Consider the following 14,669-nt stretch of genomic DNA (forward strand, 5'->3'; position numbering starts at 1 on the left):
CTGATACTGGGCTGTGCCTCAAGTATGGTCCACTGTATGTCGTCTGTAGGGTGTCCATGGGTGGCAAAGTGTGTGCACATTTTGGTGCTTATTTATGTAGAAATTTGAGATAGAGGTGTTATCCCAGTATGCGGTCTGAGAGCATGGGAAATTAGGAAACAAAGTAACAAATTATTTACTATGTGTAGTTACTAACAGTAAAGTGATATGGACATAAATGATGTGGAAAATTGTCATTTACAGAGTATCCTGTGGGACACACACACACACCCTAACCACTCCTTGCGATACATTGAACCATGTAGGTTTTCTTTCTTTTTTAACAGAGTTTTATATAGCGCGAACTTGAACCGAATCGGGTATCAGAGCGCTTTACATAGCACCAGTTGCATTACATGAGGACACATTCATGTTTGTTAGGCACGGGGAGATCGCCGAGACTCTAACCCAGTTCCCCTGGTTCGAGGTCGACCTCCCTAGCCATTAGGCCAACTCCTCTAATTAATCCTTTAATCATACAAATATGATTTATCTCTTCAAAATGAAGATTCTCTGGATTTAGGGTCCAAACTGTATAAGGCTTCTTCTGCTACAGATCATGTAGTTTCCACCAAGGGATCTGATAAACTGAAGGATAACAAAGGGATTGAGATCACTTTCATGCAAATTAAATATTAAAGGCAGAGACCAACTGTGTTTATTTATTGAACACCTTTATATACAATCTGGCTTACAACAGTAGTACTACCTGTTAACATAAACCACTTCTTTACACCAATACTCAAGAGCAAGAGAATGTCTGTTTTTTATCTACAGCCATTGTACTTCAAATAAACAGTTCCTTTGAAGTATAAAAACACTTTTCAGGCTTCACATAACTAAAACGTAGCTCCTTCGTTGCCCTTGTCTCAGACAAAAAGGCTCTCTGTCAAATGCCCATACTCTCAACCTGCTCTTAGTCCCTATGAATAGGCCTGGGGTTTGGTCACTAACCATCAGTAGTCTTATTACTGTAAATGAACAATTTGGATCTGATTAATTTCCTTACCATACCTCCCTGCAGGGAATTACTTTCATGGAAAGTAAGATTAATATATTATTTTAGCAAAAACATCCCTGATTTAGGAATTGGAACATTTGAGATTCTTTAGTAAGGACACAAATGGGCCATGATCGTTGGTTTCGTGAGAGATTTGAGTTGTGTACTAATGAACAGACAGTGCACCTTTTTCCTATCTCCTGCTATGACCCTGTATTATTTCCTAATTATAAGTGTGGGAGAGGGTGATTTTTCAAATTCTGCAATTAAACACTTGTGCATGGACAATTGTGATTGAATTACTTTGCCCCCGCCCACCCGCTTCCTCCTCCCCCTAAAGCTACCTTCCTGTAACCCTAATTCAGATTTTTTGCAAATGGTCTTAAATAGTCTTAAATGATCCATATTCATGATTTTCTCAATGATGTCACTGTGCAATATTATATTTTAGTTATAGTATTAGATTCCACACTTTAAGAAAGTGTACGAATCTCATGTAACAGCAGCTGGGAAATAAAATAAAAAGATCAGGATAATACACAAGCACAGGTGACAACAGTCAACAAGATGTTTGAAAACGCTTCTGGAATGAAATGAGTCATTTTTAAGCTGCAAGAATGCAATCTTTTAGGCCTCTTTACAAGTGGCCTGGTAAATTACAATATGTGCGGAAACTCCTGCTGCTGCACATATCATAATTATGTATTTGGTGGATTTTGTAGAGACTCAGCAAATACCAGGTAAAAAAAAAACCTCATCCCCTGAATAAATATTGGTAGGTCAATATTGCAGATATTTATTTGGGAAAAATGTCCGATAAATATTTGGACATGCAGATTTTGTTGCAGTAAGCACCAAACTCTACGCTACTCCCGAATTTTAGGGGACAAACTCTTATCAGCTGCTATTTACTGCACCAGATAAATATTGTACTGCACAGTATTATTTATTAGTAGTAATAAATATTGCCACTTGTAATAAGGCCATGGCGCCATAATTCAAGACGAAGCAAGTTGAGGCAATGACCTAACACAGGTGGAAATGACAATCCATCCGTAGCTCTATCACTGTCACGTGTTTTGTGTCCTTAAAGAAAATATGTACCAAAAGGAGGCACCCCTTGCATAAGTTATCATTGTTGAATATATTCCTTGATTTTTTCAAGCACATCTTTGGACAGTTGAAGCACTGCTTCCTCCTTGTCCGATGGAAAACATTCATTGGGTATACATGGTGATGGATGGTAATGTGGGTACTGTGTTTTCCTATTATCCACCCCATACTTTTGTAATTGACTTACTTTTGAATGTATGGCATTGAGGCTACAACTGAAAGCAGACACTTTGGCTGCCATATATGTTATGGGGCAATCAAAATCACTGTGCCTTCCTAGCTTGTAATGAGCTGCAATAAGAGATTTCTCTACAGCTTGGTGGACCTTGTAGAACACCCATTCTGGACTATCTTGTCCCACAGAAGTGGCCGCAGCTCTCAGGTCACATTCCGCTTGCCGAAACCATCGTTTTGCTTCTTCTGGTCTTGGTGTCTCTTTGTGCTTACTGTTGTGTTGGCTGTGGAACTTCCAGAAGTCGTAATCACAGTTGGATCTGCTTGAAAAATTTTCACGATACCTACGATGCTGATGGGCTTCTCCGTCCCACTGACCCCAGAAATGTGAAAAACCTCCAGATTGTTTGGACCAGTTGTTCGTGTTCCCCTGGTTATTGTACAGTTTTCCTGTCTCTAGGTCTTTGATCCTCTGCTGGAGATATTTGCAGATCTCTGTTGCAAGCTTCTCCTGCCCTATGTTCTTATCTGGATGATACTTCAGATAAAGTCTTCTAACAGCTTTCATTCTTTCATCATTAGACAGCTTCCAAATCTCACAAAGTCTATCATCAATCTCTTTTTTGATGTCTCCCAAAGACTTCTCAAACCATTTGTCTTGTGTATCCTTCTGTTCTTCGAGATTCTCCACCACAACCAGCTCTCTGCATATGTTTTTGTTGATGACACTCCTTTTGAATTGATACAAATCAAAAATAGTTGCATCAATGATACGTTCTGGTCCAAGACTGATGCGGAACATCTGTACTTCAGTCTGTCCACTGATCTTTGATTCCAGCTGTTCCTGAATGACAGCGTAGAGGTAGACATCTCCTCCGGAAGGATCCATGTAGCCAACGTAGTCCCCTACTTTGAAACTGTTGAGAATGCTCATGTCCAGGCAGTCATGCCATTCCCCTGGAATTGTCTCACCTGGAGGCGGGAACGAAAATGCATCATCACATGTCAGAGTCTTCATCCTTACACCATACTCTCCAAGAATGTGGCTTATTTCCTCTGGGTGTCTGCATTCTAGCATTTCCATAAGAACACGTATACATTTTGGCTGCAGTATATTCTTTAGAATCCCATTGATTTCTGTTGCCAGAGTACTCAATACTCTGACTCCATGTCTCCTATATCTTTCCTCTCTATGCTCGATATAAACTTCGCACAAATCATTGCTGCCTTTCACGATGATGACTTGTCTGTGCCTGTTAGTGCCACATAGGGGCTGAGAATCATAAATGAGAATTGCCTCAAGTTTACAACAGCAAATAATTTTTAGTTTACAAAACACAACACTACATTCATTGGCAGCTTCCTCATCTGACACATCCCCATTACTTTGCCACCTTAGAAGGCAGGCTAGGCCATCTTGAAATTGCTGGGAGCTCAAGAGCTCTTGTAAGTGACCTTTAAACTGACAATCATCCCCTAATTTGCAGAGTTCCAATGATTGGTCATAAATGCTTTCATTAACAATTTGAGAAAACAATTTTGGACGCATGTTCTCGGGTAAATTATCGATAACTCTTTCCAGCTGATATAGGTCCTTGAATTCCCTACTTCCATTAAGAGATGCTAGGAATTTAAAAGTTGCATTCATTTTATTAAATGCATTCATGGAAATGCCTTTGTTCAGAAGAACTAATGTACCCGACTCATATAGTTTCCCATCTGTGGCTGGAAGGTACAGTGGTTTTAGGTCTTGAATAACTGTTGTTTTATCTTCACCAAGAATTCTGAAAAATTCCTGGGTGGCCTTAAAGACTGCCCTTTTAAGATTAGGGTGCAGAGATTCTTTCTCTGAGCTCTCCGCATGGATTGCCGCAAGGGCCCTTGCATAATGAAAAAGGGTGGCCTCAGGTTGTACCCCAATTTTCTGGAAAAGCATGCTAAAGCATGCCAACAGTGGAGGCAACTTGTAAAGATATGGACGCAATTCCAAAGGAGCGTTTAAAGAAAAAACCACCTGGTTGGGTTCTGCCAGTGCATCGTCATCCACTAGAATGCAGGAGAGATCCTTTAATAATGCAATATCAAAATCGAGGCCCTTTTGGAGAAATGTGTACATTGTTTGAAGGACCCGACTGCGGGTGCTCACCAGTTCTCTTGTGCAACATGGAGTTTTGCAAATGTTTTTTAAATTTTCCAGCACCAAATGTGATGGTGGTTCACAGAGAACACCAAACCTTTGGAGTACCTTCATATGGTGCTTTGACAGACCACTCCTTGTTGACAGTATTGCCACAGATGTCCACAATAGTTCCATATCTTCATCCTGTTGAATGACTAGTGAATTCCTAAGAGCAATCAGGTGTGCGTTCTGCGAATAAGGCAAATGAAGACTCTGCAGTTTTGTTTTGATCTCCAGTGGGATCAAGAATTTGATGCAAGATGTTTTGTTTACAAAGCTGTCTTGCAGCTCTGCTTCTTTTAGTGAGAGCAAATGATGAAACAGAACTTCTATCTTCGGGGTAAGCTCAAGCACTGAGGTGCCACCTTTAGCTTCTCTTTCAATTTGGGTTGCAAACATTATAAAGTCTTCCTCTGATATCTCACATTTCATGCCAAGATCTATGAGTAAATTCTGTATCTCAAAGTACTGAAGCCCCAGTGTCTTAAGGAACTGCTCAGGGATGAACTTTGAATGAAGTCCTAAAGTTGAAAAACTGGGAACATTTTTGTCATAGAAGTAAGAGGCTTCTTGAAGATCTCCCTCAAAGTTGCGAATTAATTTGACAGGCTGAAAAGAGGCCACTATGGTATTTTTGTGTACAGGATACAACTGCCAATCATAACGTATTATGCACACAAGCAACTGCAGTGTTTTCAAGAGCTCTACTTCTTGGAGTTGTGGAATCTGCGGAATCACAAATGTGATGAAAAATGTCAAATCATCTATGACTTTGATGTTGAGATGTTTGGCTAAAACATTGTTCATTGGGGAATTATTTAGAAAAACTGTCTTGGGGTCTAGTTGGTAAAGTTCTTCAAAGGCCTTGGAGTTCTCTGAAAGTTTAGTTTGAAGAATATACATTTTATTAAATGAATTTAGGCAGACTCTGGCTTTTTGTGTTGTCTCAAACAAGGGCACTGACTGCAACTCATACAGAAAGTCATCTTTGTTCTTAACCTCAGATATTCCATCTATGAAATATTTCAACAACCTGTCAATTTCCCAGCGCCCGAGCCTGTTCCACTGCAGGTCAGTTCTGGCACTCAGCTTCTGTATAACTGAGTAACAGTTACCAGTCTGCAGCACTAGTGATTTCAAGCAATGAATTTGTATGCCCACTGGAATCATTGCAATGATGAGTGTTGTGAATCCCAATTTTGAGAGACATTTTTCTACATCACTAGAAACACCATACAGGACATTATTGAGCTGTCCAAGAGGGACAAGGAATCGGTCATGGTGCCCTGGGGGAGCAAGGAATCGGTCATGGATATCATTATTTAAGGACACTGGTAGAATCGCCCAGTCGGAGAAAAAGCTGATCAGTTCTTGAAACTTTATACTAATTGCTTTTTCATCTTGAGCGTGGGGTTTGCATATTTTGCTTTCAAAGAACTCCCATACTTTCTGAAGCCATTCTTTTATGTCTTTCGATAATTTTAGTAAATCCGTCATCTGATTCCCTAAAATTTGGAAGCTGGTCCCCAAATGTTCTTTAATGTAATCAGCCGATGCTTGGATGGTGAACTCTTTGAGAAAACCTGCTGTCTTGAGCACATCAGCATGCTCACTGGTAATATCTTTATAGGTTGCAAAATGATGCTTCTGCGTTGGAAAAAGGTTATAATACCTGCTATGGTATTTGGGTTCATCCTTATTGAACTCTCTGAGGTTCCCATCCTCGGTCACTAAAAGAGGTACTCCATTCAAGTAAGCAACATTTGTTTTTGCTGCTACATTCAAGCAGAAGTTTAACAGTGAGCAACAGTTCATTGTATTTCTTAGTAGTGTTTCACTCACAGGACATGGCAATTCACGTCCCTCTGGGAGCAGCTTCTGTAACTTCAGGAAGTTGCAAACTGTTAGAGGACTTATGTCTAGAGCCTCTACCTCTGCCCTTCTAAACTCTTCAAAGATTTTGCGAAGGCTGGCAAAGGGATTAACCAGTTTCATATTTATTGCTTGAAGTAACTCCATCACCTCCTCTGGTACATTATCAATAGTAAAGTATGGCTCTTCGGTTACTGTTCCTTGACCAACCGCTGCCCAAGCTAAACATACATGCTTGCTGATATGAGTATGAACCCGTGTGGTCTCCATCTTAAATATTGGAATGAGTGGGAACTGTTTTTCATGGACTGTGCAGTAAACACGCATGATAATGTTTTGCCAGAATGGAGCAATATCTTGAGACATAGTGGGGAAAAACCTTAAATATTTTGGGTCAAGGACATTTTCACATCCTGTGAGATGCACAAATTTGAACGTTTCATCTGTGCTCTGTGTCAGAATATCCCATATATGTTTCAGGATATCACCATAAAGGGGCGCAAGAAGATGTGATAGAAGCAGTGAGTTCCATTCTGTTTTGGAGCTTCCTCCATCCTCTTTGCAGATGTCCCTGCGGGCGGAATCCAAAATGAAATTTCCATTGATATGGACAGGAAGGCCTGTCTTCACTGGCAGGGGCAGAGTACAGAAAGCTCTACCTGGTACATGATCGTTAACACACACTGCCACTGCACCATGTGGCAATCGGGCCTGTCTCAAACTTTTGCGTATTTTTTGCACATCAGCCTCTCTATCCTCACCATACACTCCAATCTGTCTGGCTAAAATCCAGTTACTTGATGATGTGGAACTGCTGCATTTCACCTGCATTCTGTAAAACACCTGGTATGGCATCTCCTTCTCTAGAGGCACATCTGCCTCAGCATACATGCAAAGCTTTTCCTGGAAACTCTTCCGACTCTTTGCACATTGACTGCTGAGCTTTGCTTCAATAGAGATGATATTCTCCAGCTGGTGGCTTTCCACTGAAATCAGAGAGAAAGTTATGGTTTTTAAGTTGTTCAGAAATAACATCAGGCTGTCTGCATCCCTCTCAAGGGCTTCCCACAGTTCTTTGACATCATCACTAGAGACAGTTTGGTCAGAGATCTGAGATTTGGACACAGTCTCAGCTGTCCTTAGTGGCAAGCGGAAGAGAGTCCCTTGCTGCAGGTTAAACTGCTTAGGAAGGAAAGTTGTGTACACATCTTCAAACGTATCCTTAAATTCTTGGTTGACAGCGAACATCCCACCGGGAGAATTATCATGAGATGTTGGCAGGAAGAGAAGGTTTGGGTCAAAGACACACAACATGCTGTCTCCAGTGACAAAAGATGGACAGTCGGTCAAGTGATAAACAGCATTAAACCCAAGTCCATATTTCCCTGTTTTGTCCAGTTTGTCTCCTTTGCTACCTTTGCCTAGCTGTTGTATCCCATCAATATCTTCATTGGTAAACAATTTGTTATTATAGATGCAGAGGGCTGGCCCTTGTAAAGGCTGCCACGTTTCCCCAAATACGCGTTTTGTTGGGTGTGTCCGACTGTCCCACACAAAATGGAGCTCTGTGGCACCAGAGTCATCAGCATTCTGGATCAGCTCTTTCAGGATATCTTCTTTGGAGGAGTACTCGCTGATAATGTTTTTGATACGTCTTGTAAGATCTTCTTTGGCCCCAAAGTTTGACACCCAGTGGGATAGCTCACACATTTTCAGGTTCTGCAGTGTTTTGTGAATCTTGGTTGGTACCCTGAATCTCAAAGCAACAGGACGGGGGATCATTTTATGGCAGAAGAGTATGTTTGTATCACAAGGGAGCCATGGTGTGTCATTGAAATGGAGCTTGTCTGCGGGACGCAACACACAGTGTTGATCTGGGAGGAAGATACCTTGAGCCTCATATCGGCTTACGGCATCTTCATCAGCTGTTCCCAGTAAACCAGTATTTAGAATGGTCAAAGCTAATTTCAAATCTCTTTTTGGCAATGTCTTATCATTATACGTTTTAGCCATACTCTGAAGGACTGCCATGTAATCATTGTGGCCGAATGAGTCAGGAAGGCCCACACCATCCCATAACTTATCAAACACTTGGTACTCCTTAGGCAGCTGATACAGGTAAGGCGCTGCATCGAATATTATGTTGCGGGCAACAGAATTTAAAGGCACACACTCATGACCAATGAGAACAAAGGGAAATGTTTGAGCTCTGCTTCTAATCTCCTTCACAGTGTTCGGCTTTATCACTGTGTTCAAGTAGGTATAGCACTTTCTGAATATATAGGTAAGTTCTTGCTTTGTCAGTAGTTTGGTTTTCTTATGAGCTTTTTCTAGCTGCAACATCACTGTCTGAAATGATGGACAATGATCCAGACCCAAAAACTCCATGATATCTGAAGTGAAGCTAAAATCCTGTGCTATATGCTCTTTGCTTAGAACAGATTCACTCATATTTACCAGATTAAGGTATTTGTAATGATAGATCTCAATAGGGCACTTGAGCACAAAGTCATTTTCTTGCTCACTGCTACCATAAGGAAGAGCAGAAGGGAGAAATGAGATTTTCCTGAACATTGCCTGGTCTGTGTTGGTACAGGGTAGTTCTACAAGGTCTCTTAGAAGCTCCAGAACACAGTTAATGCGAGTACATGCCTTTTGTCTGTCTATCTTCCACAATGCTGTGATAGTCAGTGCCCGCTCAGCCAGTTGAGTAATTGGCATAGTATCTTTTAACATCCCAAGACGTTCCAAGTGAGACAGTCGGTCAGAGTTCAGATATGTTTCTGGTGTTCCTTGAGGAAAGCGTCTGTCTTGCTTCTCAAACAGTGGTGCCACTTTACCATGTGGGTGCACTAGATATGCAATGAGTTGTAAGTCTCCAGATGGGGTTGATGGTATACACGGTACAGACCTTAGCAGCTGGTCCACCTCCTTGTTGTTCATATCAATGGCATGTATCATGAGTGTATCCCTAGTTTCTGCTGCTAAGGAATTCAGGTTTCTGAATACAATTTCCCGAAAAAATCTTTCCCAATTGTAAGTATTTGCACACAGGGCATTACTACAACCACTTGCGTGGAAACCATCTTTCACCCATTGTGGAAGATGGATAGCGACAAATGTCCCTGGGAGCATTTCAGAAAACACCTGTGATGCCACCTCTCCAACATGCTGATTTTCCACAATATCAGGGCTTAAGAAGCATGCATGTTTAATTGAGCACCACATATGCCCATTACTGAACACTGAAAGAACCTCATTATCTATGCCATAGACCACTGCTCTGTAGAAAGCTTTTAGAGCCTCTATAAATACAGATTTGGTTCTTCCGATGTCAGGCCAAAAAGTGTGGTAGTAGTAGCCTTCTAAGTCACCGTTTTGGCACATTATTTGTAGATAAGCTAGAGCTCTTGCCCATGCAACCAGAACAGCATCACAAAGCAAAGATTTGTTCCAATCACCCTTTCTAGTCGCCTCCCAGAGACTCTTTCTATTGGACATGACTGAGAAAGATCCATTAAGGTGAAATGGAAAGCCAGAAAAAATGGGCAGAGGCAGAAAACAGAAGACTTGTCCATCAAAGTCTTCTACATCTGGTTTCCATTTCCCAGTGCTCAGATTTTTTATAAGTGGCAAGGCAAGCCCAGCCGCCGGAAGTGAAAAACTAGTTTTTTTATCGATATTCTCTTTGAATATTTGAAATGATTCACCAATTCCAAAGCTGGAGTGGAGCAGATAATAATTTTCATCATTGTCTGCATTTTGTATACCTGTTACCTTGATGATTGTAGACCCATTGACATCTACAACGTTGCTTCCTGACAGAGTTGCTGAGACAGCCTCTTGTTTCTTCTGCAGCAGGAAATCCCCAGAAATGCTAAACATTTGAACTTCCTCTCTGCAGAGTTTCAGCTGCAATTCCTGTTTATTGGGTGAGGACATATCCGGAGGAAGAAACCCGAGAGTTACCTCCTGCACTCCTTTCAAGAAAACTATGAGATTTTGAGAAGACTCTTGAAAGATATCCACAAGTACTTTAATTGCTTGTTCATCGAAGCTTCGATCACAAATCTTTGACCTTTTTGCATCTTCCATTGTTCTGAAAGGCAAACGAATAAGAGTTCCATTGTAGTCGAGTGCTCCCTTCAGATCACAACCAAAAACATTCTCATATGGGTGAAACTGATCAGAAAATAATTGAAGTACTTGAGGGTGCTTCTGGAGGTTTAGTTTGATACCAGGATTCGCTTCACTTTGAATGTGTTTCTTGAGATGATTTGCATTGGGGTCAAACATAAGTATACTACTACCACTGAGTATAGATGGCACATCGGTTACACGATACACTGTATTGAATCCAAGGCCAAATTTTCCAATTTTCTCAACCTGGAGCTCTTTAGTAGCTGCTCCAACTCTTGTGATATTACGGAAGTCTTCATCACTGAACTTGCTGTTATTGTAGGACCACAAAGCAGGCCCATGACAGGAGGCCATTTCTGGGTCTATGAGACTGTTTCGAAATAAAAGATTTTGTCTCATATCCACTAAGAAGTAACAGACGGTGGCACCTGCATCGTCAGCGTTCTGTATCAACTCCTTGAAGAGATCAACCTCTTCACTGTATTCTCTGAGGATGTTCTTTATTCGAAGTGTAATGGGTTCTGATGGCCCCCAAGGTTCAAAATACTCAGGCTTTAGTATCTTGGTGCTGAGTAATGGGACTTTAAGAAAGGTGGCTGTGGCCCACGTGATATCTTCATGAACAATGTTATAATCCAGATCATGTCCGAGGTCATTCAGGCACTCCTTTGACATATCACAGAACAAGACAGTGGACAAGGGCTTTAAGGTAAAAACTCCTGTCCCTGACTGCACTGGAATAGGAAGATCATCTGTACTGTGAAGGCCTCTTCTCTTCATCCAGTCCAAAACAGATATAGAAAACTTTAATTCAACATTGGTGCCACAACCTGAACTCCTGATGTGTATATCCTTCATGACTTTCTGAAGCATGCTAGCGATCTCACCATCTGCCGTGGTCTCACGAACCCCACACTGCTGGAAGAACCTTTTGTAGATCAGGAAATCGTGGGGCACTTTCTTGATCTGGGAGCTCAGATCTAAGTCTTCTGGATAGGACAAAATTATCTCAGATGGATCAGAAAAGCCCTCACCATTCCAGATCTTCATACCGTTTATCATGTTGAGGAACTGGCCTAGATTGTCTTGCACATGCTTGTAAATATTGTGCAGTTTCATGACTAATGAGCCAAAATCTTCTTTCAGGTACTTAAGGCTAAGAGCTTTGAGGTTTTCTACAACTTTCTCAGGAGGTGGTGAGTCATTCAGACCAAGACTGTTACTTACTTGTTCATTGAACTCATCAGTGATGGGCATTGAGAACTCCACAAGAGAGGAGTGCTTCTTATTTCTCATGTCCATGGGTTTGCAAAATATAGTCCGAGAATTTGAATCAATGCAGGGCACCCATGCCAAGCTACGCAAGGATTGCCTGTTCTTACTATCAAAGCTAAATATTAGCTGAGTATCATTGCAGATTTTGACGAGTGCTCTCGCTTTTCTCTCTAGAACCTTGAGTTGTTTAATTCCTTGGTTTTTGCTCACATCATCTGCAATCTGTAAAACATCTCCTACTGAGATATGCTCAATGGCATTCTTCATCCCAAGAGTTCTCAGAGACTTCAATATTTGTGGTTCCTGAAAAGAATTTGGTGGAAACATCTGAGGCTCAAATATTTCCTGAAATATTTTCATTTGGGGGTCAAAAAGAGAAGACGGTCTCACCATCTGTCCATTACAAGGTATGAAGGGCAGACTTTCACAATTTTTCCTGAGTTTATCATTCTGGCTAAATAGTACATCACCATTTCTCAGAATCCACAGCATGATACTTTCTGCTTTGTTTTGCTGATGGATATACTTCCCATTTTTGATTGCCAAGACTGACAAAGTAGCCACATCGGCCGCACTGAGGAAAGGGACTTTCATCTGCATTAACAGCCTTCGATCTTGTTCATCTCTGCTGTCAAGCAGTGTCTCTGGCAGCACCAAATCCCTGGGAATTGCTGGCACACTGCATTTATCTACAGCTCGGACATTAACAGCTGCAACCAGCTCTAACCTTGGGGATTGGAGGGAATTGAACTTGCAAAAGATTGGCAACTGAGACAAAACCTTGCACTCGTCTGGGCTGAAAAACGTGGCATGGGAGAGCAAGTGACTAAGCAGTTTTTTCTCTTCTGATGACATTGCTGTCAACTTCCTTATGACCATGTCCACACCTAGATTTGAAAAGGTCTTTAGGATACTGTTTGATGTTGGTGGAAGAATATAGTTTGAAAGATCTTTATGCCACACCTTCGAGTCCCACTGGTGTATCACTGTGCAGCCAAGAGTCTCTAATATTCTAATACTATTTTCTGCCAGGCTATGCCCATCTTTGTTTTGGAAGAGTATAGAGGTTTTCTGTCTCAGCCGTGCCAGCTGAAGCTGTTGTACATCATTATCCACTACGCATAAAGGCACCAAAGGATAGCCCTCAAAGGGGGATAAGGCATCAATGTCCTGCTGAAGGAAGTTCCAAAACACACATAACCATTCTCTAGGGGGCTCAAGGCAACTTCTCTGGTGCCAAGTCACCTGCTCCGCGGAGCTCAGCCAGCTTCTGGGTAAGGCATTTAGTAGGTTCTTCATGATCACTCCTTTATCCAAGCATTGAAGATTTCTGAATATTTCTACAGAAAGAAAAACAAAATATATTGTGATTACTGATGGAGTTTTCTCTGGAATTAAAAGTAACATCAATAAAATCCTGAATCTTAATTAAATGTCTAACAAAAATCAAAACAACTTGAATGTTAGTTAAAATTCACAAAACCAACATTTTTCTGCGACAATTGAATACAATTGATAATTTTACACTTAATGAAATTATGAACTTAGAAACTTTCTGGGTGTCTCCTGATATGCAACAGTGCGAAAACAGGAAAATTTGTTGTGCGCCTCCTTTACGCCAGTACTGACGACTTAGTGAAAGGCTGACACAGTAGAAGGCCACTGCAGACAGGGGATAGAAATACCCAGTTTGTATTGGAAACCACATGCGGGGAACAACCTTTACAATGCAACTTTTACAACGCACTACACTTACAACGCATTTTTTACAACGCAACATCCACTACAACGCATTCCATTACATAGCATGACACTACAACGCATTTTTAAAAACTACCTTTACAACGCATTCCATTACATCGCATACTACCTTTACAACGCATACCATTACAACGCATAATATTACACTACACTATCCAACACTTACCCTACTGTTGCACCCCCTGGAGTTAGAATAGTAATTTTTACCCCTATACTATCCAACATTTACCCTACTGTTGCACCCCCTGGAGTTAGAATAGTAATTTTTACCCCTATACTATCCAACACTTACCCTACTGTTGCACCCCCTGGAGTTAGAATAGTAATTTTTACCCCTATACTATCCAACACTTACCCTACTGTTGCACCCCCTGGAGTTAGAATAGTAATTTTTACCCCTATACTATCCAACACTTACCCTACTGTTGCACCCCCTGGAGTTAGAATAGTATTTTTTACCCCTATATTATCCAACACTTTCCCTACTGTTGCACCCCCTGGAGTTAGAATAGTAATTTTTACCCCTATACTATCCAACACTTTCTCTACTGTTGCACCCCCTGGAGTTAGAGTAGTAATTTTTACCCCTATACTATCCAACACTTACCCTACTGTTGCACCCCCTGGAGTTAGAATAGCAATTTTTACCCCTATACTATCCAACACTTACCCTACTGTTGCACCCCCTGGAGTTAGAATAGTAATTTTTACCCCTATACTATCCAACACTTACCCTACTGTTGCACCCCCTGGAGTTAGAATAGTAATTTTTACCCCTATACTATCCAACACTTACCTTAAATGCAATTTAATATTATGCGTTGTAATGGTATGCGTTGTAAAGGTAGTATGCGATGTAATGGAATGCGTTGTAAAGGTAGTTTTTAAAAATGCGTTGTAGTGTCATGCTATGTAATGGAATGCGTTGTAGTGGATGTTGCGTTATGAAAAATGCGTTGTAAGTGCATGCGTTGTAAAAGTGTGCGTTGTAACGACATACATCCCCACATGCTCCACACCTCATGAAATGTATGTAGTTTAGGAAATTCACAACAATATCTTCACAATCTGCTCGACAGAGAGAGAGAGAGAGAGAAGAATGGAGTAAAAAGGACT

At 41.1% G+C, this 14,669-nt stretch overlaps 1 protein-coding gene across 3 annotated transcripts in view; it reads right to left on the reverse strand.

The window, feature by feature from the left end:
* Positions 1 to 680: 680 nt before the first annotated feature.
* The window catches only part of LOC146809712 (sacsin-like), a 255,441-nt gene continuing 241,452 nt past the window's right edge, over positions 681 to 14,669 (reverse strand). For all 3 annotated transcript variants that reach the window (XM_085616550.1, XM_085616549.1, XM_085616551.1), the window contains one exon: positions 681 to 13,132. In XM_085616550.1, coding sequence (XP_085472676.1) covers positions 2,172 to 13,132 — 10,961 coding nt within the window. In that variant the 3' untranslated portion in view covers positions 681 to 2,171. The remainder of the gene's footprint in view (positions 13,133 to 14,669) is intronic.

The sequence above is a fragment of the Triturus cristatus genome, chromosome 7 (assembly GCF_964204655.1).
Source record: "Triturus cristatus chromosome 7, aTriCri1.1, whole genome shotgun sequence".
Lineage (NCBI taxonomy): Eukaryota > Metazoa > Chordata > Amphibia > Caudata > Salamandridae > Triturus > Triturus cristatus.